This window comes from Mobula hypostoma, chromosome 5, assembly GCF_963921235.1.
Source record: "Mobula hypostoma chromosome 5, sMobHyp1.1, whole genome shotgun sequence".
NCBI classification, from domain to species: domain Eukaryota; kingdom Metazoa; phylum Chordata; class Chondrichthyes; order Myliobatiformes; family Myliobatidae; genus Mobula; species Mobula hypostoma.
In genome coordinates this window covers 113,554,783-113,581,295 of record NC_086101.1, presented here as the reverse complement: position 1 = coordinate 113,581,295, position 26,513 = coordinate 113,554,783, and the positions used below count along the sequence as shown (strand labels likewise).

The following is a 26,513-nucleotide window of genomic DNA, read 5'->3' as shown; positions in this document are numbered from 1 at the left end:
CAGAATTCCTGTTGTTCCCACTGTCCCACTCTCTCCCCACAGACCTGTATCAGTCCCCAAACTAATCCCACTGTCCCACTCTCTCCACACAGACCTGTAACAGTCCCAAAGCTCCTTCACCCTCTAACCACCAGTACTCTCCCACCTGACTTGCTGCTTGGTTGGACGACAGGTCACGCCATGGACATCCCTGTATGAAGGCCAAGGGGATGAAAGGCCTCCTTATCCAATACATTTCACCGGAAATTCACATTCCAGATTTTCCCAAGAAGCTTTTCTGCCACACTTGCTTGAGAAAGGATAAAGTGTTTAATAAAAGAATAAATAAGCCATGGGTATTTTTTTTATTAATTTCCATTCAAGACTTGAATGGGATCCTTGTCCTCGTCTCTCTGCCACGGAGCACTTGTCTGGAGGTTACAGAGAGCAGTCACAGATTCCTGAACAGAAACTTGTTTGTCTTTAAACTCCCTTCTCTGGAGAAATCAATTCACCCCTCACCTCGAACCAGCCCCTGACTGAAGGATTGTGAATTCTTCAGGAAAAATCAACTTTTGATGGATTTCCATAGAGTAACGGAATACTTCGAAATCTCTTGAAATTTTAAAAAATCTCACATCAAACACCAAACTAATCCCACTGCCCCAACTCTCTCCCCACAGACCTGAATCAGTCCCCAATCTAATCCCACTGTCTCACTCTCTCCCCACAGACCTGTATCAGACTCCAAACTAATTCCACTGTCCACTCTCTCCCCACAGACCTGTATCAGTCCCCACACTAATCCCACTGTCCCACTCTCCCCCCACAGTCCTGTAACAGTCCCCACACTAATCCCACTGTCCCACTCTCTCCCCACAGCCCTGAATCAGTCCCCAAACTAATCCCACTGTCCCACTCTCTCCCCACAGACCTGTATCAGTCCCCAAACTAATCCCACTGCCCCACTCTCTACCCACAGACCTGTATCAGTCCCCAAACTAATCCCACTGTCCCACTCTCTCCCCACAGACCTGTATCAGTCCCCAAACTAATCTCACTGTCCCACTCTCTCCCCACAGACCTGTATCAGTCCCCAAATTAATCCCACTGTCCCACTCTCTCCCCACAGACCTGTATCAGTCCCCAAACTAATCTCACTGTCCCACTCTCTTCCCACAGACCCGTATCAGTCCCCAAACTAACCGCAATGCTCTACTCTCAACCACATGCCTAGTTTCAGGTTAGAACTACCCTGATCTTTGCACCCATGTTTATGCGGTACGAGCCTCTGTACTCTTCACATGCAGACATCTCGTGTGTTCTCACCTCACAGAGAATGTTCAACGACATGGTGGGTGTTGGCGAGACAGGGAGACACCACTCTTCCATGTACCTGCCAGGCTTGTATCAGACCCCAGACCCCATCGCACCACACACCACAGCACTGCCAAACATTCCACTCATAATTCTGAACAATGTTCAAGCATATCCAAGGTGGCTTCTTTAGATTTCCTTTTACACACTGTATTCTGCATTCCATGAGTTTTCACATTAATACTGTACCTCAAACGATCTGTATGGGAAATAATATTTCATTGTCACATGTACAGATGTACAATGAAACAACTGACACGTTACTTGGCAATGGCTTTTCAATCAGGCTTCAAACATGTACGGTACTCTCAACATATCAAGAACTTGCATGTGACATGCGTCTGTGATGTTCTGGTCACAAACTTTGAAATTTAAATAAGCATCATGCCAAGAGCAGGTTACACACCAAAAGTTACCAATGCACACCCTCAGGGCTGATACATCACGAGTTAGATACAAAGTGAAGCTCCCTCTACACTGACCTGTCACACCTTCCCAGGGTCAGACACAGAGTGAAGCTCCCTCTACACTGTCCCATCACACACTCCCAGGGTCAGACACAGAGTGAAGCTCCCCCCGCACTGTCCCATCACACACTCCCAGGGTCAGACACAGAGTGAAGCTCCCTCTACACCGTCCCATCACACACTCCCAGGGTCAGACACAGAGTGAAGCTCCCTCTACACTGTCCCATCACACACTCCCAGGGTCAGACACAGAGTGAAGCTCCCTCTACACTGTCCCATCACACACTCCCAGGGTCAGACACAGGGTGAGACTCCCTCTACATTGTCCCATCACACAGTCCCAGGGTCAGACACAGAGTGAAGCTCCCTCTACACTGTCCCATCACACACTCCCAGGGTCAGACACAGAGTGAAGCTCCCTCTACACTGTCCCATCACACACACCCAGGGTCAGACACAGAGTGAGGCTCCCTCCACACTGTCCCATCACACACTCCCAGGGTCAGACACAGAGTGAAGCTCCCTCTACACTGTCCCATCACACACACCCAGGGTCAGACACAGAGTGAGGCTCCCTCCACACTGTCCCATCACACACTCCCAGGGTCAGACACAGGGTGAGACTCCTTCTACACTGTCCCATCACACACTCCCAGGGTCAGACACAAAGTGAAGCTCCCTCTACACTGTCCCATCACACACTCCCGGGGTCAGACACAGAGAGGAGCTGTGCTGACCGAGCTGGGAGAAATCGAGGCAAAACTATTGGATAAAGTTCGTGGAATACTTTGGAGGTGGCTCTAAAAGTCTCTTGGACAACTGAGTGAGTGACGGCGTTTGTGTGGAAGCTCGGTGTGGAGTTTTACTGCCAGTTTGGACTGAGTTTGTTGGCGGCTGCTAACTGCGTAGCTCCCAGCTGCGGCCGCTGGCAACTCGCCAGGAAGCCGGTGCACTCCAAAACCGGAGGCAAACGCCGTCGTTCCCCCCATTGACATCGGGGCAACGTTCCTCCTCCTTTATCTTCCTGATTTTCATCCGGTGTCGGAGCCGGAGCATTTGAAAGGACGTTTCGACCTCTCCCGGCCTGGGTCTCTGCAAGTCCGACGGAGCCTTTCCTGGCGCCGAGCCAGCGAGGAACTGTCGACTGCAAACTTTTCCAGCCAGTTAGTCGATTCGCTCCAGGACTTCTAACCGGCACCGCTGTAAGATTCTCGGACTGGAAAGAGCGCCAGCATGCCGGACTGGTCTCCAGGGAGTCGCAGGCCTTCGGGGAGTTACGCAAGGGCGGCTGCCTCCCCGGCCTCAGACAACGCCCTGTTCCAGTCGGTGAAGGTGGAACGCGGGGTGCAATGTATTTTGCGCCCTGGAATGACACTAGAAAAGTGTACGGAGGCAATGGAGGACCTGGTGGGGAAAGGTGGTATTCTGGCCACCGAAAAGGAGTTCAGAAAGGCGGTGTTCTATCTGGCGAATGAAGAGCTAGTGCACCGGGCCCTAAGCAGGGGAGTCACGGTAGACAACATCTTTTTACCTATGGAGCTGGTGATGGCCCCCACGCAACGTATCGTGCTTGGGCATGTTAAGCCTTTCATTCCGAATGAGGATCTGCTTCCCCCACTGGCCTGTTTAGGGCAAGTAAGGTCGGAGATCACTGCCATCTGACACAAATTTAAGAGACGCACCCTCCGCACCGTAATCTCTTTCCGGCATCAGGTATTCATGCAGCTGGAAAGGGAGGACGATGTTGAGGGACGGTTTACTGTCCGGCACGAGGGAGTAGATTATCAGGTGTACTGGAGCTCCGAGCGCCCACAGTGCCATGCGTGCAGGGAGGTGGGGCACTTTTGGAGGGACTGTCCTACCACCCGGAACCCGAGGGAGCCCACTTCGGGCACCAGTGCCCCAGCTACCTCTGCCCCTGATCCTACTCCTGCACGTGCGCCTGCGCCTGCATCTGACCCTGCCCCCGCCCCTTATCCTGCCCCAGCCCCTTACCCTGCCCCTACCCCTATCCCTACTCCTACGGTTGGGTCGGTCCCTGCTCCTCTCCCTGTGGCTCAGGTGGGGGACGGGGTGGAGTCTGTGCAGAGTAAGAAGGCAAAGAAGAAATCCAAACAGCCTAAGAAGCCGGCCTCTGAGGCCGCAGAGCTCACGCCCATTTCGCCTGAAGTGGAGCGTGGGGCTCGGGGAGGTGCGCAAGCAGACGGGGCGATGGAAACAGAGAGCACCACCCCATCGGTGAAGCCTGCACCTGTGTGCTCCTCCAGCGTGAAGAGGAGAAGGGAACGTTCCCGCAAGAGGGCAGGGGATGTAGATGCGGGGAAGTCCCAGGAAGGGGTGGGAATCCGGGCAGATGTTAGTTCCAAACCTGAGTCCCCAGATGTAGCCACCAGTCCTGGGGTAGCTGGTGTGGTTGTACAGAAAGCTTGTGATAGCCCTGTTTGCACAAATGAGGCAGCCCTGGAGGCCTCCACCCAGGACCTACAAGTCAGCGCCTCCCTGGAGGCAAATGTATCGAATAGTGTAAGGGGAGACGAGACAAAGCTCTCTCATTCTCAGCATCAGGCTGCTTGTGAATCCCATGGACCAAAGGTGCTGGGTTCCCCTCTATACCTGCCCCCTGGGGAGGACGATATTCTAGGCACGTCGACCCCAGCAATAAATGACTTGCAGGGAGTCCCTGGGGATTATCCCTCCACTGTCGCAAATGTGGATGAGGCTGATGCGACGGTGGAGCGGGCAGGTAAGAGCGAGGTGCCCGCTGCGCGGTGTGGGTCACAAGCGCGACCATCTATTGGAACATGCGGGGAGGCTGATGGGGATTCTGTCTGCAGTGACGGGTTGGAGGGGGACTCCTTCGATAGTGAAACAATGGACATCCTCACCCCTCCTGAGAAATCCCCATTGACACCTGTAGAGGAAATTAAGCATTTCATTCTCACCTCTGAGGGTGCCAAGCACCGGCCTCAACTAGCCTCACTTCACTGGCCCATCATGCCGAGGCTGGTGAAGTCCCTGAGAGTCATCCTCAGACGGAAGGGAAAGGGGAAGAGGAATGCGGTGTCGGGGAACGACAGACGGCAACTAAAATCTTTCCTAGATGACCTAGTAAGGGACATCAGAGGGCTCCAACGGGGGATGGTGGGTCACAGGGTGTCGCTGGTACCGCTCGAGCCCGGAAGGCAAAAAGTATTCTTGCTTTCTTTCGGGACAGTGTGGTAGAGGGCACCTCCGCTCTCACCGAAATGGGCACAGCTGCTGAGGCCTAGTGTGCTCCCACCATAGCTAGTCTCAATGTAAACGGCAGCAGGGGTCCTCTTCGCAGGCATAACAATCTCTCAGTCCTCAGGGATGGGCGGTATACGGTGAGTTTCCTGCAGAAAACCCATACCATCCCTGGGGACGAGTCTGCTTGGCTCCTGGAGTGGCGGGGCGGGGTCTACATGAGCCACCTCAGCTCCATTTCTAGCGGGGTGGCGATCCTGTTGGCCCCGACCTTCCAGCCAGTAATTGAAAGGGTCCAGGACGTTGTGCCCGGCCGTCTGCTCCACCTGGCTGTGCGCCTGGATGGCGTACCATTGCATTTTATCAATGTGTACGCTCCCAGGCGCGGTGTGATGCAGACGCGCCTATTCTGCCAGCTGTCCACCCTGCTGAGCTCCATCGATCTTGGGGACTGCGTCATCCTCGGGGGAGACTTCAATTGTACCCTCCAGGCGGAGGACCATTCGGGCCTCCAACGCGACCCAGCATCAGCAAAAAAGTTAAAGGAGCTAGTCGGCTCCTTTGACTTGGTGGACAGCTGGCGGAATCTTCACCCCGACTCTAGCGCCTTCTCGAGAAGGTCTAGAGAAGGAGGTTCCAGGATAGACCGCATGTACATCTCTCGGGCCTACGTCTCCCGCATGTCGGCGTCCTCCATGCGGCCAGTGTCGTGCTCGGATCATCACCTTGTGTGGATGGAATTTATTCCACTACACTCTCAGGTGGGATCCGGGTATTGGCATTTTAACAACCGGCTGCTGGAGGACAGCCAATTCCGGGATTCGTTCCGAGCGTTCTGGGTCTCCTGGAAGGAGAGGCGGAGAGAGTTCTGCTCCCTACAGCTGTGGTGGGATGTGGGCAAAGCCCACATCCGGTTTTTATGTCGGGAGTACACTAGGGGGTCGACAAAGAGGCGGGGCTCTGAGGTTGAGCGGCTTGAGAGAGCGTTGCTTGACCTGGAGTCCCGCCTCGGTCCGACCGCTGGAGACCAGCAGCTGTGGCAGGAATACCAGGAGAAGAAGGACGCAGCTCCATCAGTCCTGAGATGCGTACGTGAGGTCACGGATCCAAATGCTGCAGGATTTGGACCGTGGCTCACCCTTCTTCGACTCGTTGGAGAGGTGGCGGGGAGTTCAAAAGCAGCTAGTGGAGTTGCTGGCTGCCGATGGCTCCTCCATCACGGACCCCGAAGGAATTAACAACGAAGTCCGTTCATTCTATCGGTCCTTATTCTCGCCTGATCCGTCAAATGCGGAGGCGTGTAGTGAGGTCTGGAAGGATTTGCCTAAGGTCAGCCCAGAGGACGCAGTGCGCCTGGACGCCCCCCTGACTCGGGAGGAGCTGTCCACTGCCCTTCGGCAACTCTGGAGGGGCAAGTCCCCTGGTTTGGATGGACTGAGTGTTGAGTTTTATCAGGCTTTTTGGGATGTCCTGGGGGATGATTGCAGCCTTGTCCTAGGGGAGAGCCTAGCCACCGGAGAAATGTCCCTCTCATGGCGAAGAGCTGTTGTGGTCCTACTGCCCAAGAAGGGAGACCTCCGCCTGCTAAAGAACCGGCGGCCGGTCTCCCTCTTGTGCGCGGACTACAAGATCTTCGCCCGGGCAATGGCCAACCGTCTGGGTTCGGTAATTGGACAGGTGGTCCATCCTGACCAATCTTACACAGTCCCGGGCCGCTCCATCCAGGACAATGTCCACCTAGTACGGGACCTGATCCACCTACTCCAGGAGACTGGGACCCCGGCAGCGTTTCTTTCTCTTGACCAGGAGAAGGCATTTGACTGGGTGGACCACAGTTTCCTGGTGGGCACCCTGCAGGCTTTTGGGCTCGGACCACACTTTGTGGCCCGAGTTCGGCGCCTGTACTCTGCCGCAGAGTGCTTAGTTAAGATTAACGGATCATTGACAGGACCTATCCATTTCCGAAGAGGAGTGCGTCAAGGGTGCCCCATGTCCGGTCAACTGTATGCAATCTGTGTCGAGCCATTCCTCGGCCTTCTTCGGAGAAGGCTGACAGGTCTGGTTCTGCGCGAACCGGACATGGAGGTCGTCCTCTCGGCCTACGCCGATGACGTACTCATCATGATGACAGACCCCTGTGACCTGCGGAGGATGCGCGAGTGCCAAGATGTTTTCTCGGCAGCATCCTCCACGAGGATCAACTGGGCGAAATGTTCCGGACTCTTAGTAGGCCAGTGGCAGGTGGACTCCCTGCCGGAGATGAGAGCTTTTGAGTGGAGCACCAGACGTCTTCTCTATCTGGGAGTTTACCTGAGTCCTTCTGGGGAGACCTGGCTGGCGAACTGGCAGGACCTGGAGACAAAGGTCATGGCCCGGCTGGGGCGCTGGTCAGGTCTTCTCAGGGTGCTTTCCTATCGAGGCAGGGTGGTGGTCATAAACCAGCTGGTAGCCTCCATGTTGTGGTACCAGATGGTCACCTTGGCCCCCCCTGCCCCTTTTGTCGCAAGAATGCAGAGGAAGCTAGTGGACTTCTTCTGGGGAAACAGGAAACACTGGGTCTCTGCAGCGGTTCTGAGTCTCCCAGTAGGAGAGGGCGGACAGTCGCTGGTGTGTGTACGCACACGACTGGTGGCTCTCCGCCTCAGGACTCTGCAGAGATTCCTGTACGCCGAGCACCCTCCCAGGTGGCACATGTTGGCGACTTTCTTCCTCCGGAGGGGCTGCCGTCTTCACGAAGATATGCAGCTACCACCGGCGGGCATCAGCCGTGCTGCTTTGCAGAGGCTGCCCGGCTTCTATCAGGACCTACTGAGAGTCTGGAACATGGTTGCCTCAGGCCGGGAATCCCCTCCTCTGGCAGAGGGCGGGGTCCTGGCCGACCCTTGCCCTGCCTCAACGGATGTCGGTACGGCTCAGGTGTGCGGATCGACTCAAGCTGAGCTGCTCGTCGGGCCCAGGCCCCGTAGCCTTACCCGAGAGACGAATCCACACAACTGGAGCCGTCTTTCATCGACACCCACAATCCCATTCAGGGATGCAGGCAGGAGGTACCTTTATGGGCTGCTGCTCCACACCCTCCACTTCCTAGCCCTTGTCCACCGTCCCGACACGCCATGGCGGTCGGTCTTTCCACCTGGAGGTGAGGGGGGTCCCCAATGGAAGTCCCTTTACAAGCGAGTCCTTCCCATGCACCTTGGGGATCTCGGCTGGAGGGTGCTGCATAAAGCGGTGCCCTGCAATAAGTTCTTTAGTCTGTACACGGATCTCCCAGCCGCGTGTCACTTCTGCGGGCTGGAGGATACCGTGTACCATATGTACGTGGAGTGTGTGAGGCTGCAGCCCCTTTTCGCGTATTTGCGTGGGCTGCTTCTCGCCTTCTGGTTGCATTTCAGTCCCACCCTATTCATTTATGGTCATCCAGTAAGGAGGGGGGCACAGAGGGATGAGGATGTCCTTGTCAACTTGCTCCTGGGGCTGGCGAAAATTGCCATCCGTGGCTCCTGAAAAAGGGTGGCAGGAGGTTCTCCCCGGGCGGACTGCCTGGCTATGTTTAGGGGGTATGTTCGTGCCCAGGTGAACATTGAAAAGGAATACGCACAGTCCACGGCGACCGTAGAGGTGTTCCGGGACCGTTGGGCTCCGCGGGGTGTAAATGCCATCATTGATGAGGATGGTAATATATTGGTTTAACATGTATTGGGTCTGTTTGTAGTGTAGTAAATGTGTTAGTCACTGGGTTTGTAAATATTGTATAGCACCGACATTTGTAATAAACAATTTTGTTTAAAAAAAAAGGGTCAGACACAGAGTGAAGCTCCCTCTACACTGTCCCATCGCACACTCCCAGGGTCAGACACAGAGTGAAGCTCCCTCTACACTGTCCCATCACACACTCCCAGGGTCAGACACAGAGTGAAGCTCCCTCTACACTGTCCCATCACTCACTCCCAGGGTCAGACACAGAGTGAAACTCCCTCTACACTGTCCCATCGCACACTCCCAGGGTCAGACACAGAGTGAAGCTCCCTCTACACTGTCCCATCACACACTCCCAGGGTCAGACACAGAGTGAAGCTCCCTCTACACTGTCCCATCACTCACTCCCAGGGTCAGACACAGAGTGAAACTCCCTCTACACTGTCCCATCGCACACTCCCAGGGTCAGACACAGAGTGAAGCTCCCTCTACACTGTCCCATCACACACTCCCAGGGTCAGACACAGAGTGAAGCTCCCTCTACACTGTCCCATCACACACTCCCAGAGTCAGACACAGAGTGAAGCTCCCTCTACACTGTCCCATCAGACACTCCCAGGGTCAGACACAGAGTGAAGCTCCCTCTACACTGTCCCATCACTCACTCCCAGGGTCAGACACAGAGTGAAGCTCCCTCTACACTGTCCCATCAGACACTCCCAGGGTCAGACACAGAGTGAAGCTCTCTCTACACTGTCCCATCACACACTCCCAGGGTCAGACACAGAGTGAAGCTCCCTCTACACTGTCCCATCTCACACTCCCGGGGTCAGACACAGAGTGAAGCTCCCTCTACACTATCCCATCACAGCTGAAGTCCCATACCATCAGGTTCAGGAACAACTACTTCCCTTCAACCATTTGGTTCCCGAATTAACCTGCAAAACCCTAATCACTACCTCAGTAGAGCAACACGGTGACCACTTTGGACTCCATTGGATTGTTTATTTTGTACTAATTCCATTGTTTGTGTTATAATTTGTTCAGTTCATGGTTTTCCTTGTGAATGCCGCTTTCCTGGTACTGTGTGCCTGTGGTGCTGCTGCACCTGGTCACACATGAATTTCTGCAGATGACAATAAACTTGACTTTAAAGTGGGATAGTTTACACCGAACTCCAACGCCGTCCCCAGCCCCACAAATCCGTTGTCAATCCCCTCAGTGCCGAGAGTTGCACAACACAGAAACAGACCCTTTGACCCACCGCAGCAGTACTGACTTTCTGTGGCCTATTTGCCCACGTTGGGTGGCAGGATGGAGTTATGTCTCTACCAAAGGAGGTGTAAGGTGCTCCCTCTCTCCGCTAGCCTGCAGGTCACCCTTGGGCAAGGTGTAGCACCTGCTTAGCACCCCCACCCCACCGATCAGGGTCACATGAAGCCATGGGAGCAGGTGGTGGATGGTCGTATGAGCAGCCGGTGCAGATCACAAGTCCTGGTTACGTGACCACTGACGCCAGGCAGACAATCTCTGAAGAGTATTGATAACGGCCGGGGTCACCCGTCTTGTAAAGACACTGCCCAGAAGCAGACAATGGCAAACCACTTCTGCAGAAAAATTTGCCAAGAACAATCACGGTCGAAGACCATGATCGCCCACATCATACGACACGGCACATAATGAGGTTGGTGATGCCCACATTGTGACTCTGCCCTTCTAAACTTCCTTCACCCTTTTGCTGGTTGTTTATGCCCCAAGGCCCTGAGGGGAGAGGTTCAGACCCACCAATTCATCACACACCCGCCGCTGACGATTTGAAGTTTCCCCTTCGTGCCTGATTGCAACACCCATCCCACCCCAGGGTGGGGGAAGTCACCCAGGGAAAGGCCACCTGACCACACACTCAGGCACCGCCGCAGCCCTACCTGTCAACAAACATGACGATGAGGTCTTCCTTGTCTGCGTGCCTCTCCAGCTCCTTTTTCAACCATCGGACCTTCTGGCCACCTCCCACCGTTCGTGCCACGTCCCCTCCCTTCCATTCTTCGCCCAGACCCAGCACCTGGAACAGCAAAGAAAGCCACCCTCCTCAAACCAAATGCATGGATCCCCCAGGCCAACATGCGCCTGCACCAGCCGCGTGGGTATGTTAACACCCAGATCGATAGGTTCTTGATTAGTCAGGGCATCAAAGATTGGCGGGAGAAGGCAGCAGAAAGGGGCCGACTGGGCTAGTAAAGTTCAAAGTAAATTTTATTATCAAAGTATATATACGTCACCATGTGCAACCCTGAGGTTCATTTTCCTGTGGGCATACTCAGCAAATCTGTAGAATAGTAACTGTAACAGGCTCAATGAAAGATCATCCAGAGTGCTGAAGACAACAAACTGTGCAAATGTAAATATAAATAAATAGCAATAAATAACAAGAACATGAGATAATGAGATAAAGGAGTCCGCAATGGATGGATAAGTGAGTGTAGTTATTCCCTTTACTTCAAGAGCCTGATGTTTGTGGGGTAGTAACAGCTCTTGAACCTGGTGGTTTAATCAGTCATGATGGAATAGCAGAGCAGACACAATGGGCTGAATAGCCTAATTCTGTTCCTATGCCAGATGGAACTGCCAACTGACCACAACCTTGTCCTCATTGACACACAGAGGCTTGCGTGCCTCAATGTCACTGAGAAGACTCGTGGGCTGCAGTCAGGGCTTTATATGCTTTGACTTTTGGTAGCATCACTCATGTCAAATAGGTCAAAGGGTAGAGGCCAGACTAGGAGTGGTCCACCAGTCCTCCAGGTTCAGGGGTTCAGCTCAGGGCTAACAACCCTGACTGGTCAAACAATATTGTTACAGAAACAGCAATGAAGAATCTTTCTACATCTGAGTGACACTAGTGAAAATCGAGAGAAAGCTACTGACATGATGAAGGAAGCCATGAACGTTGCTGGAGATGGAGGACCTTCACTGCTGGCCTAAACACCAGTGACGTAATGGGCAAAAGAAGAAAACCTCACCGTGCTGAGGAGATGGAGACTGATCTCGTCAAAACCTTTGCGTGTGTGATTGTGATGGGGGTGGAAGCGGCCAGCGCACAGGAATATTTCCTCTCTGTCTGGGGGGGGGGTCTCTCTCAAAGTATAAAGAAAAATGTCTTACAATGAGGAGAAACCTCCCCCCCAACAAAAAAACAAAATCAGGAATCTTTGGAATTCTCTCCTCTCCCTTCAGCAAGGGAGGTGAACTTTTTTTTGATATTGAGTGCTGAAACGGGTAATAATTTTCTAAAAACATTTCTGGCATACCATGGTAATTTTGAACAGAGATTATCAATTAGTAATAATTCTAGACTTTTTTTTTACGGTAAAGGATGAGTCCTGTTGCTTACTTACGCAAGTTCCTTTTATTAATAAAATCACATGAATAAAACCGTATTCCATTAGGAGTTTGAGGAGATTGGGAACATCATCAAAAACGGTTGCAAATTTCTACAGATGTACTGTGGACAGCATTCTAACTGGTTGCATCATCACCTGGTATGCGGGGGGGCAGGGGAGCTGGGCTACTACACAGGATGGAAATAAGCTGCAGAGAGTTGTAAACTCACTCAGCTCCATCTTGGCCACTAGCCTCCATAGTATCCAGGACATGTTCGAGGAGCGATGCCTCAAAAAGGCAGCATCCATCATGAAGGGCCCCCATCACCCAGGACATGCTCTGTTCTCATTGCTACCATCAGGAAGGAGGTACAGAAGCCTGACGACACACACTCAACGATTCAGGAACAGCTTCTTCCCCTCTGCCATCTGACTTCTGAATGGACATTGGACACTACTTTCTTATTCCTTCTTTTTCCGCACTATTTACTCTCACCATCTACGGACTCACTTTTAGGCACTCTTCATTTCAAGATCTCCAAATTTATTGCTTATTTATTTATCATTACTTTTTTTCCTTTTTGTATTTGTACAGTTTGTTGTCTTTTGTAGACTGGTGTCTGTCCATCCTGTTGGGTGTGGTCTTTCACTGATTCTATTGTGTTTCTAGTATTTACTGTGAATGCCCGCAAGGAAATGCATCTCAGGAGGTATATTCCCATTTATTTATCTATTGACATAAGGAGCTGGCCAACACCCTCGATTTAACCAGCGCCTAATCACGGGACAATTTATAATGACCAATTAATCTACCAACCATTACGTCTTTGGACTGTGGGTGGAAACCGGAGTGCCCGGAGGAAACCCGCGCGGTCACAGGGAGAACGTACAAACTCCTTACAGGATCCTGTAAGGCGCTGTGCTAATCACTACACTACCACGCCACCCCTATGCCCCGTCCTTTGCATGAAGAAAGCTGCTCCCAATATCCCTTTAAATCTCTCACCTCTGCTCTTAAACCAATGCCCTCTCGTTTTTAGCAACCCTTCTGCGGGAAAAGGCCAGATACTCTGATACTGCCTATCCCCCTCGTGATCATCCCAGGGAATAAGGTCCAGGTTTACCCAGCCTCAATTGTAACTCAGATCCTCAAGTCCAGACATCACCCTGATAAACCTTTTCTGCACTCTTTCTAGCTTAATAATGTCTTTCCTATAACAGGCTGACCATTATGGTACACAATACTGCACGTGCAGCCTCACCGATTTCTGATTGATGGAGGCCTGCAAGTCAAATGTCTTCTTTACTTCTTTACCAAGTTCCTGGGAGTCATATCTGCAGTTTGATAATAAATTTGCTTTGAACGTTGACTTATTTTATAATTTGCACTAACTTTATGTCTTTTCATTGTACTGCTGCCGCAAAACAACTAATTTCACATCATAGGACAGTGATATTAATTCCAACTGTGATTTTTAATCACCAAAATAAAACAGCTGTCAAACCAGGGCTGGAGTATTATGCCCAATTCTACTCCTTGCACTTTGGGAAGGGTGGGAAAGGTCTTGGAGATAGGGAGAGAAAGCAGTGACCAGAACATTTCCAGATGCGATGGATTTTGGCCTTAGATCGGAGAGATGGAGACAGCTCTTCTAGGTGCCAAAGGTTGGAGAGAGGGTGTGAAGAGCATAAGGGCTTTGGACAGGTCAGAAGGGAAGTTCTCACCAGCAAATCACCCAGGAGGAACTGGCCTAAAATGTTGGCCAAAAGATACAAAGTACATATAGAGTACAGAGAAAATTTACAAAGACGTTGCTGGGTCTGGAGGACTTGAGTTATAAAGAAAGACTGAATAGGTTAGGACTTTATTCCTTGGAATGTAGAAGATAGTGAGGAGATTTGACAGAGGTATACAAAATTATGAAGGGTACAGATAGGGTGAGTGCAAGCAGGCTTTTTCCACTGAGGATGGCACAATTGGAGGTCATGGGTTAAGGGTGAAAGGTGAAAATGTTTAAAGGAACATGAGGGGAAACTTCTTCACTTAGAGGGTGGTGAGAGTGTGGAATGAGCTCCTGGCACAAGTGGTGCACGCGAGCTCGATTTCAACACTTAATAGGTACTGGATAGGTACGTGGAAGGTAGGGGTAAGGAGGTTATGGTCCTGCTGCAGGTCAACGGCAGTAGGCAGTTTGAATGGATCGGCACAGACCGGACTGGCCGAAGGGCCTGTTTCTGTGCTGTAGTTTTCTATGAGTAGATAAAACTTCAGGAAGTGGATCTTTGTAGGGGTAGGGGAGCAAATCAGGGGGAAACCGAGGGAAGGTAAACTTACAGGATAACGGGGAAAGAGTGGGGGTGGGGTGGGCAAGTGGAACAAGGAGACAACACAGACTCGATGGAGTAAATGACCTCTCTCTGTGCTGAAACAACCCCAGGTACCTATTCAGGGAAGGAAAAAGCCCAAGAGGAAGCTTTCAAGTTTCCAAGGAGTAGTTTACACACATTCCTCAGTACAGAGCCTTCCAGTGCTGCTGCGTACAGAGCGACGTGTTGAAACAGCAACGTAATTAATCACATTGGAGCTGACAACCTGGCAGAGACACAGCCCAGACTCTCTGACAAACTTCCGCAGATATGTGGTGGAGAGTGTATTGGCTGGCTGCATCACAGCCTGGTATGCAAACACCAAAGCCTTTGAACAGAAAATCCGACTACAGGTAGTGTATTAGCCCCAGTCCATCAGTGGTTAACTGCCCACAGTGGGTAAAACCGGAGAGTAGTTCAACCATCAAGCACATCTACATGAAACACCGCTGTAGGAAAACAACATCCATCATCAGGGATCCCCACCACCCAGGCCATGCTCTCTTCCCTCTTCTCCGCCATCAGGTGGAAGGTACAAGAGCCTCAGGACTCACAGCACCAGGTTCAAGAACAGTTCCTATCCCTCAACCATCTTGAACAAAATGGGATAACTACACTCACTTTCCCTTCCATTGAGAAGTTTCCACAATCAATGATCTCGTTTTAAGCACACTTCATCTCATTATCTCATGTTTGTGTTATTTATTGTAGCCCGTGAGTCAGGACCCCAAACTTGGGCCAGCAGTACCACCTGGGGAGAATAATTCTTACAGTGATTTTTGGCAAGGTATACACCCCTAGTGCTGGAAAATATGTGATAGCATCACAGTGGTGGTAGCTTTCTGTCTAGAACTCTATCAAGAATAGTGAAAGATCTCTACGGGGTGAAGAGATTGGTCATGAGTTGCAAGGTATCACAGGCACACAGATAGTGAGGCAGTGGAGGAGCTTCCTGACCAAAGTCAGTAACAAAAAGTCTCATTAGCTTCATAGTCCATGAATGGAGAAAGACAGAGTACAGAGCAAAGCTACAGGAGAAGATTCTGTATGCAGCTGTGAATGACAAATGTTACAGAATCATATCTCAAGACAGTGAGGAGGTGCTAGCTCTTCAGTGTCAACAAGAAGCAGATGGCCGCCTACTTCTCCATGCTGCCCATGCCACAAGAGAGGGATATCAATCTGTAGTGACCTGCTCAGAAGACACAGATGTCTTTATCATGTCTTTAGCATTTTGTGACAAGATTGAGGCCCCATTGTACCAGAAGTGTGGCACTAGAACCTGAACAAGGCTTGTAGACATCAGGAAGGTTGCTGCCACTGTTGGCATAGAGGTTTGTAGGGCTCTCATCGGGTTGCACGCATATACAGGATGTGACACTGTAAGCGCTTTTGCAGGTAAAGGGAAGACAAGTGCCCTAAAACTTCTGACCAGCAACAGGGAAACTCAGGACACATTCTTAGAGTTGGGTCAGGAAATGGGACCTCTCTCCGGAACTGATGGACAAACTGGAGGTATTTACATGTCTCCTGTATGCCCCAAAAGCATCGATCACCAAGGTCAACGAGCTCAGGTATCACCTTTTCTGTGCCAAAAAAGGTGAAATCAAAAGTCATCAACTCTCACCATGCAAGGACTGCTTAACAAAACATGCACAGCGAGCCAACTACGAGGCTGGTATATGGAGAAGATGTCTGGAGAAGGACCCACAAGTGCCAAGCCCTGTTGGCAGAGGATGGAAGATGGAGAGAGAAGAGGAAGCTGAACAGTTGGTGGTGCACTGGATGGAAGGCCAGCCAGCACTCAATGCCGTCTGGGATCTACTGGCCTGTAACTGTCCAAAAAACTGTTCACTCCCAAGATGTATGTGTGTTGCAAATGGCCTCAGGTGTACTGACATGTATAGACCGACAGACTGTGAGAACCAGGCATCCACCTCAGAGAGTGTGGAAAGTTCAGATGAAGATGTGGAAGACTTGGAAAATTATTATGATTATTAATAGGTTATGAAAGTATGGAAAACAGAGTATGGAAAGCAGTCTTTGATTAAATATATTCATTTTACAACCAAATGGGGCCTCGGTTATGGCTGTGTGGAACCCCATATTTGAATTATTGCACTGTAATTCTATATGCTATAACAGAAGCTTGATTGTTTTGATTTGATACGATAATATGGAGAATATCATGACATTGATAAAACTCCAGAAATCTCTCCAAATGAGGTTTTTTATCCTTTTGGGGGCTGGGGTAACATTTTCTGCTGTACTGTTGTTAGTATGGAATATATACAAAAAGTGATTACTTATTTGAATTCCTGAATAAATTCTCCACAAATCCATGTGATTATATGTGTCCTAGAGTTTTTATTGACTTTTCCAAAATAAACAACAGACAAATATTTTTCTAAATATGAAATGATTCACTCTAATGAAATTAGGCACTATACTGCGAGTGCCACCAATGACATAGTTATCAATGTAGAATTTTATAACAACATTTGATGAAAGTGCTTGAACTCAGCTATCATTGCGACAAATTTCAATGTTGAGGGATCACTGATGACAAAATACCACTAAGTGGAATGTGTATGTTGTACTTTATATTGACCACTTTTCAGAAATGCTTATTTTAGGGTAGTGTTATAAAATGCATGATAGCAGACATAAAGCTGTGTTGGCACGTGGCCAAGGGGTTAAGGCATCGGTCTAGTGATCTGAAAGTCGCTAGCTCGAGCCTCAGCTGAGGCAACGTGTTCTATCCTTGAGCAAGGCACTTAACCACACATTGCTCTGCGACGACACCAGTGCCAAGCTGTATTGGCCCTAGTGCCCTTCCCTTGGACAACATCAGTGGCATGGAGAGGGGAGACTTGCAGCACAAGAAACTGGCAGTCTTCCATATAACCTTGCCCAGGCCTGCGCCCTGGAAACCTTCCAAGGCACAAATCCATGGTCTCACGAGACTAACGGATGCCTATAAAAACACATAAAGCTACCACTGGTACAATGCTATCACATATTTTCTAACTCTATAGACGTATACCTTGCCAAAAATCACTATGATCATTATTCCCCTCAGATAGTACCGACCAACCCTACTGGATCACAGACTATTGAAAAAAAAAATAGATTTGTTGAGTATGCCTGCAGGAAAATGAATCTCAGGGTTGTATGTGGAGACATGTATGTACTTTGATCATAAAATTTACTTTGAACTTTGGACTTTGAACCAGGCCAAAGTCTGACCATTAACCACCCATTCCCACGGATCCCATTTCATTCGCCCATCAGCTACCCTCAGATTCCACCCACTGCAGACAGTTAACCCACTGACCCCGCGTGTCATTAGGACGTGGGAGGAGGTCAAGGTGGCCACAAGGGAGAACATGCAAACTCCGCACAGACAACAGCCATTGAACACCCCACCGACCACCTCCGTTTCTGCCCCACGGTGTCGAGGATTATCCAGCCAAGCTGAGGCTATATGACACAAGAATGAGGCCATTCAGCCCATCAAGCCTGCTTTGCCATTCCAGCATGCCTGCTTATCATCCCTCTCAACCCCATTCTCCTGTCTTCTCCCTGCGACTTTTAACACCCTTACTAACTGAGAACCTCTGCTGTAATTATCCAATAACTTGGCCTCTACAGCCGTCTGTGGCAATAAATGCACCACTCTCTGGCTAAAGAAATTCCTCCTCATCTCTGTTCTAAAGGGATGCCCTTTTAATCTGAGGCTGTGCCCTCTGGCAGGAGATGGAGGACCTTCATTGCTGCCCTAATTGCCATCGGTGTAACAAGTATTTGATGTGCCCCCCGGCCCTCCACTCCTGTATTACTGGAAACACACTCTCCATGTCCACCCTGTCTAGGCCTTTCAATATTTGGCAAGTTCTAATGAGATCTCCCCTCATTCTTCTGAACTCCTGAGAGTGAGGACCAGAGCCGTCAAACGCTCCTCATTCCTTAACCCTTCCATTCCCGGGATCATTCTAGTAAACCTCCTCTGGATCCTCTCAAGTACCAGCACACTGCTTTGCTTAGATAATGGGGCCCAAAACTGCTCACAGTACTCCAAGTGCGGTCTGATCAATGCCTTATAAAACCTCAAACTGGTTACCAGGTTATCGGGTGCATTTGGCACAACTGCGAGGCAGACAGTAGTTATTGTTCCTACTGACCAGATCTGGACACTGTATTTATAGGAAGGATGTGAAGGCTTTGGAGAAGCTGCCGAAGAGGTTCAGCAGGACACGACACTGCCTGGATACGAGGGTTTGAGCTAAAGAAGAGGCTGGACATACTTCTCTCGACCGGTGGAGACTGAGGGGACTGCTGATGGAAGCTTGAGAGATTAGAGAGGCACAGATAGAGCAGGCAGACAGGACTTTTCTCCCAGGGTAGAAGTGTCAAATTCCAGAGAGCGTAGCATTTGAGCTCAGAGGGTGGCCCAGTAGCTCAGCAGTCAGTGTAACACTACTACAGCACCAGCCGGGTCAATTTCTGCCACTGTCTGTAAGGAGTTTGCACGTTCTCCCTGTGACCGCGTGGGTTTCTTCAGTTTCCTCACACATTCCAAAGACTTAGGATCCTAAGGAGGTTATAGCTGGGGTGGTAATGGGGACAGGCTCCCACTACCTATTAAATGCTCCCAATGGCATGCATCTCAAATAGCCTCCGACAACGAAGTCCAACCCCTGGCCTTCATGTGTGGCTTTCTACTGAGTGGAGAAGGGGCAAAGGCGGCTTACTGGCGCCTTAAAATCAGTCACTTCAGGCAGATGGGGCTCATCAGCCGTGGTTGGCAGTTCATCTAGGAGATGGAAAACTCTGATCTCAAACCTCCGCTGCCTTGCGGCTATAGCCAATCATGGGGAAGGCTTTGGGAGTAAACCGCCCAGGGAAAACTCTGGAGCTGGAATCCCTAAAGCAGTCCTATGTTGAGTTCAGCGCTGAGTGGAAACTCCTGTGATGTTGTTGGTGCCACACTGTATCGATCTCTGACATTCCTTTGAGTTCATCAGATGCGTGGAGAGGGGGAGCTTGCTATACGAGCAACAGCTTGCTCTGCATATCGTACTGCCCAGGCTCGCTTATCCGGACGGCTGGGACGTAACATCCATGGTTGACCCTGACCAACGAAGGCCCTCACTCACTCAAAAGACATACAGATGGGTTAATAGGTTAGGCTGCAAGACCATGAGATATAGGAGCAGAATTAGGCCATTTGGCCCATCGAGTCTGCTCTGCTATTTCATCATGGCTGATCCATTTCTGTCTTGGCCCCAGTCTCCTGCCTTCTCCTTATATCCCTTCGTGCCCTGACTACTCAAGGTTAATTAGCCAAAAGGGTGTGATTGGTTGGCATGTGCTCGTTGTGCTGTAGGGGTCTGTTACTGTGCTGTATCTCGAAATGAAGAAATACAATGGATTTGTGGGGTGGGAAAGTTTAAAGGAGATGCACGCAGTAGGGATTTGGTGACTTTAGATTAATTAGCTTGGTACAACACTGTGGGCAGTTCCACAGGCACATAAAGCAACAGGGAATGGAGAGACGGGCACCACGTACAGGCAGAAGGGATCAGACTGGCACAGAGGGGACTGTTCTGGTCAATGTTCTAAGTGAGGACAACAGAGCACAGATCTCCTTGCCCGATGGGGAACAGGAACTGTGGGGACTGGGAATGTGCCCCCATCTCCACCCCCCCACCGATTACAGCCACCATGCCACACACCTACCCCTGCTGCCCTGAGGACAATTCTGTCCATCTCCCCTCACCTTGACCGTGTAGTTAAAATGCCTTGCAGTCCGGATGAAACGTTTGAAGCCCTCAGTCTCACTGGTTGCCACAGTGATCACCAACAAGTTATCTGGGAGAGACGGGGTTAAAGGTGAAATCAGTATCAGCACACAGAAACTGGACACCATCCCCCATCCCCAAGGATCAAACACCATCCCATATACGTAATACTCCCACCCACCCATAACCACACACACACACACTTCCAACTGTCTTCGGGCCTCCAACAAACTTGTAGACTCACAGACTTTGGGTCTTTGACTTCCCCAATGGACCTGTATAGACTCACAGGGCCAGGGCTTTGGCCATGGGGCCCAGGGCCAGGGCTTTGGCCAATCAGCCTCGGGACTCACCAATGGTGATGAATGAGGACCCTGGATGAGGGCACTAACTCCAGGCTCACTAATGACAAGACCACAAACAATAGGCCTTGAACTCAGTGTCACCAGCTCGTGTATCTAGGGTGTCACCGGCCCTCATGCCTCCTGCCAGCACGGAACTCCAATCCCAGAATCCACCGATCACCAATGCCTCGCGGACTTGGGGGGTGAGGAGAGGGGTCTACCGACATTCATCCTTGCTCGACTCCCAGCTTGACACCTGACTATGGATTTCTTTCAGCACACACCCTCACCACTGGCCTTTGAATGCACGGTGGAGACCCAGACCCTGTCCTGACCCCTCATTCCACCACATCCTTGTCCCTCAACCCTAACCTGACATCTAACTCCCCCCCACCCCCGTCAAATCCACCCCGACAAACCTGGAAAAGCAACTACATCTCAACCATGACCTTGACGGATACCACATCTCGGTGTCACCTCGACCTAGGAGTAGGAGTACATGGTTCCCTGAAAGTGGCGTCATGGGTAGACAGGGTGACAAAGAGGATATTTTCCACACTGGCCGTTTTCATTCAGGGCAATGAAAATCAGAATCACAATCGGGTTTAATATCCCCGGCATACGTCGTGAAATTTGTTGTAATGCGGCAGTACAATGCAATACAGAATAAAACAAACTGAGAATTACAGTAAGTATATGAAAATAAGCAGTGCAAAAACAGAAATTTTAAAAAAGTGAGGTAGAGTTCATGGGTTCAATGTCCATTCAGAAATCAGATGGCAGAGGGGAAGAAGCAGTTCCTGAATCGTTGAGTGTTTGTGCCTTCAGGCTCCTGTACCTCCTCCCTGATGGTAACAATGAGAAGAGGGCATGACCTGGGTGATGGGGGTCCCTAATGATAGATGCCGCCTTTTCCAGGCACCACTCCTTGAAGGTGTCCTGGAAATGACAGAAGCTAGTGCCTATGATGGAGCGGACTGAGTTTACAACTCTCTGCAGCTTATTTCCTGTGCAGTCGCCCCTCTCCCCCCCATACCAGACAGTGATGCAGCTGGTTCGAATGCTCTCCACGGTACACCTGTAGAAATTTGAGTGCCTTTGGCGCCACACCGAATCTCCACAAGCTCCTAATGAAATACAGACACCATTGTGCCTTCTTTCTAGCTGCATCGATATTTTGTGAACCTCAGAGATACTGACACCCAGGATCTTGAAATTGCTCACTCTTTGCACTTCACTTCTACGAGGATCGGTTTGTGCTACCTCGTCTTACTCTTTCTGATGGTCACAAACAGCCCTTTAGCCTTACTGATGTTGAATGCAGTACTAGCCAATAGCTGATATACCTCACTCCTGTACACCCTTTCGTCAGCATCTGAAATCCTGCTAACATCACCCCCACCCCTCATCAGCACATTTATAAATGGCACCCAGCCACACAGTCATGGGTCTAGAGAGAGTAGAACAATGGGCTAAGCACACATCCTTGAGAATAGGAGTTGGAAGATTATGTACAAGATATGGGTACAGTATAAAGGGATCTGGGAACACAGGTCCATAATTCATCACAGGTGAATAGAGTCATAAAGAAAGCTTTTGGCACAGTGACCTTCATAAATTAAAGTATTGTGTACAGGAGATGGGATGTTATGTTGAAGTTGTACAAGACGTTTGCAGTATTGTGTGCAGTTTTGGTCACAAATCCAGAAGAAACATGTAAATAAGGATGAAGAGTACAGAGAAAGTTCACAAGGATGTTGCTGGGTCTGAAGGACCTGAGTTATAAGGAAAGTTTGAAGAGGTTAGGCCAATATTCCCTAGAACGTAGAAGATTGAGGGAGATTTGACAAAGGTACACAAAATTATGAGGCATATAGACAGGGTAAACGCAAAGAGGAAGGTGGGACTACAACCAGAGGTCATGGGTTAAGGGTGAAAGGTGAAAAGTTTCAGAGGAACACAGGGGAAACTTCTCTCACAGTGTCACAGTAGGGTGGAATGAGTGGCCAGTGCAAGTGGTGCATGCAAGCTCAATTTCAATGTTTTACGGAAGTTTGGATAGGTACATGGATGGTATGGGTATGCAGGGCTATGGTCCGGCTGCAGGTCGATGGGAGTAGGCAGTTTAAATGGCTCGGCATGGACTAGATGGGCCAAAGGGCCTATTTCTATGCTGTATTTATTTCTATGACTCTATGACCACACCTTGAGAAGTGCGCAGTTTTGTTCACCGTTACTGGAAAGGCATTGTACTCCCTCCAGTTATGAGAATGTAGCCAGGACTCGAAGACCTGAGATATAGGGAGTGGCTAGCACTTCATTCTTGGGAGTGTAGGAGACTGAGTGTTAGTCTTACCACTGTCTATAACGTCAAAGGAGGGTCACAAAAATGATTCCACGATTGAAAGGTTTGTCATATGAGGAGCCTTTGATGGCTCTGGGCAGAATTCACTTGAATTTAGAAGAATGAGATGTCATTTAGAAGAATGACATCTCTTTGAAATGTTGAAAAGCCTTGATGTGGATGTGGAGAGGATGCTTCCTACGATGGGAGAATCGAGAGGGGTGTCCTTCAAGAACAGAGATGTGGAGGAATTTCTTTAACTAGAGGGCGGTGAATCTGTGGAATTCATTGCCACAGACGGCTGTGGAGGCCAAGTCATTGGGTGCATTTAAGGCAGAGGTTGATAGATTCTTGGTTGGTCAGGGCATGAAGGGTTCCAGGCAGAAGGCAGGAGATCGGGGCTGAGAGGGAAAATGGATCAGCCATGATGAAATGGTAGAGCAGACTCAATGGGCCAAATGGCCTAATTTGGATCCTATATCTTATGGTCTTATAAGAGGCAATGATAGGTTGGGGAATGTCAAAATAGAGGGCATAGATTTAAGGTGAGAGGGTTGAGATTTAACAGGAATCCAAAGGGCAACTTTTTCCACGCAGAGGGGAGCTGGTGCAGGGAATGAGCTGCCAGGGGAAGTGGATGACAATTAGAGTTGCCAATTGTCCTGTGTTAGCCAGGACATCCTGTATATTGGGCTAAATTGGTCTGTCCCATGCAGGACTACCCTTGTCCCGTACTTGACTGCTACTACTCTGTAATCACCAGAGGGCAGGCTTACAGACAGATCTTAGATCTGATACAACAGTGGGTGTGCGTGTTGCATGTGCTGTTGACGCCACGCACGAGTGATTCACCTGTCATCCAATCACAGGCTCCCTTATGTGCATCAGTTGTGTGTTATATTTTGCCAATTCCTGCCAGAACAATAAGTTTCAGTAATACCTGGTGTTGTTCGGTTGGTTTGGCATGTGTCAATATGGATAAACCTCCAAAAATGAAAAGACTGTGCAGCTGTAACAAGCAATGGGAAGCAAACAAGACATGGATCAAGCCTGTCAGCGGTGACTCAATGTCGACGAAGGCCTTCTGTACTTTATGCCGTCGGGAATTCTCAATTGGTCATGGAGGTGAGAATGACCTGACTCAGCATGCTTCCACAGAAGTGCACAAGAAGGTCACACTAGCTAAAGGTGCAAGAAATATTGGTGCATTCGTCGTGAAATCCTCTGCGGAAAATGACAAAATTGCAGCAAGTGAAGCCTCGTACATGTACCATACGGTTAAACACGGACTCAGCTACAACAGCACCGACTGTCTTGCTAAGCTCAACGGTGCTTTGTTTAATGACTCAAATGTTGTGAAGAAGATGCACTTGGGAAGAACGAAAGCCGAGATGCTTACAATGAGTGTTTTAGGACCAAAGACTGTGCAGGATATTATAGATTACCTGTCCCCGACCGAAGAAGGTGAGCCCACGGAACCCGCGTATTTCTCAGTTGCCACCAATGCCTTAAACAAGAGAGATAGAAAAATGTGTCCAGTGTGTGTGAGATATTTCTGTGTGTGATGGAGTGCAGTGTAAGTTACTTGACTTCTATGAGGACAGTGATGAAACTGCAAATGGCTTACATCAAACTCTGATAAGTAGTCTGGAAAAGTATGAACTGGATATTAGACATGTCACAGCCTGTGCAGCAGATAATGCCAATGTAAACTTTGGAAAACACCACTCAGTTTACCAGTTATTGAACAGTGCCAACAATCGCATTCTGGAAGCTAATTGCCCAGCTCACACAGCTCATAACACCTGCAAGCACGCCTGTGATCAGCTGTCAGTGGATATTGAGACAACTGTTCTAAAGGTCTACAGCTACTTCTCAATATCTGCTTCCCGAAGAGGGGAACTGCGTTCATTTTTTGCCTTTGTTGCCAGAGTGGCGTGAAATTCTGCGTCATGTTTGCACACGATGGCTCTCTCTTCATCCAGCTGTCGAACGTCTCCTGCAAAGCTGGCCAGCTCCTATGTCATACTTCAGGTCCCTTAAGACCTGTCCTCTGACACTGAAAAGGATTTTTGAGGATGAAGAAAAAACTGGAGATACTGAAAATTATCTGTGCTTTTTCCACAACGTAGGGTGTGTTTTTGACCAACTCGTAAAAAAGCTGGAGGAAACAAAACTCTGCATCACAGATGTTTACGAGGAAGTCTGAAAGTTCAAAATGAAGATGCTTCAGTGGAAACAGGACAGCTTTTTTGAATACCAAACCAAGCAGCTGATGGACAAACAAGTGCCAGCACAAAGGTCCAAGCAGCAACAGGACTTTGTGAAGTTCTATGACTCTGTCATTACATACATTGACAAGTGGTTTGATTTCTCACCAGAAAATGTAATGATGAATCTGAAACCGATTGGCCTCTATGAGGAGCTCTCCTTCACTGACCTGGAGCAGGTGGTGGCTGCCCTCAAAATGACAGAGACAGTCAATATGGGCCAACTCTATGAAGAGTTTTGTGCTAGCCAGGAGGAAATACAGAAAGCCAGACAGGATACCACAAAATCCACCAGTGAGAAGTGGGTGGCAGTTTTCCAAAACATAGGGAAAGTCAACTTGATCAACATGTTCAGGATTGTCTCATTTGTTCTCAGTGTGCCAGGCTCAAATGCCTTTGTAGAGAGGATCTTCTCTCTGATGACCATGAAATGGTCAGACTCAAGAAACAGATGCAGCACAGAGCTGATCAAAAATGAACTTCAAATATCTGTGAACTGTGACTTGTCATGTAAGGACTTCTCTCTGGCTGTGCAAAAGGACAAAGGACTGCTTGAATCAGTCAAGAGCAGCAAGAAATATCCATGGAAACAGTAGACTTAGTGAGACCCCCATCTTTTCCTCTTTTGCAATGATTATATGTCGACTCTACAGGCACATACAGATAGGGTTACTCCGTGTTATTTCATGTCTGACTGGTAGTCAGATTATGCTGTTATAATTTGGTGTTACATTTCATATATATCACTGAAGATATGTATACATGGTTCATATATTGGATTTGTTTACCTATTCAGGGTTGTGTTTTCCTCTCTCTCTCTCTTTTGAAAAAGGTCCCTGTTACCATCTGCTAGCTGCCAGCCCCCTCAGTCACTTCATCCCGGGCCTGCACCATACCCACACCACCGCCGCACGCCACCTTTTCTCCCTTATTTGGAAGTGAGAAAGTTGGCAACCCGAATGACAATAACAATATTTCAAAGACATTTGGACAGGTACATGGATTGTGGGTCAAACGCAGGTAAGTGAGACAAGCTTAGATGGGAAATCTCGGTGGGCATAGACGAGTCAGGAAAAAGGGTCTGCTTCCATGTGATCAGGCTTCCAACTCCAGGAAGCAATTAAAGATGTGGAATCATCCGTTTACGATGGCGCTGGTGAAGTACGGCGACTACTTGCTGGTAGCAAACAAAACAAGGTGAGGCAGCAGGGCCCGAGCCCAACAGCAAGGAGAGACCTGAGGTTTAATCGATTTAAGTGC

The 26,513-nt window shown here is 49.6% G+C and overlaps 1 protein-coding gene across 1 annotated transcript in view; it reads right to left on the bottom strand.

Annotated features, from left to right (window-relative positions):
• LOC134346933 (multifunctional procollagen lysine hydroxylase and glycosyltransferase LH3-like) overlaps positions 1-26,513 on the bottom strand; it is a 107,863-nt gene that overhangs the window by 70,670 nt on the left and 10,680 nt on the right. The window contains exons 2-3 of the mRNA XM_063048807.1: positions 20,274-20,365; positions 10,670-10,806 (exon numbers count right to left, since the gene is read on the bottom strand). Coding sequence (XP_062904877.1) covers positions 10,670-10,806; positions 20,274-20,365 — 229 coding nt within the window. The remainder of the gene's footprint in view (positions 1-10,669; positions 10,807-20,273; positions 20,366-26,513) is intronic.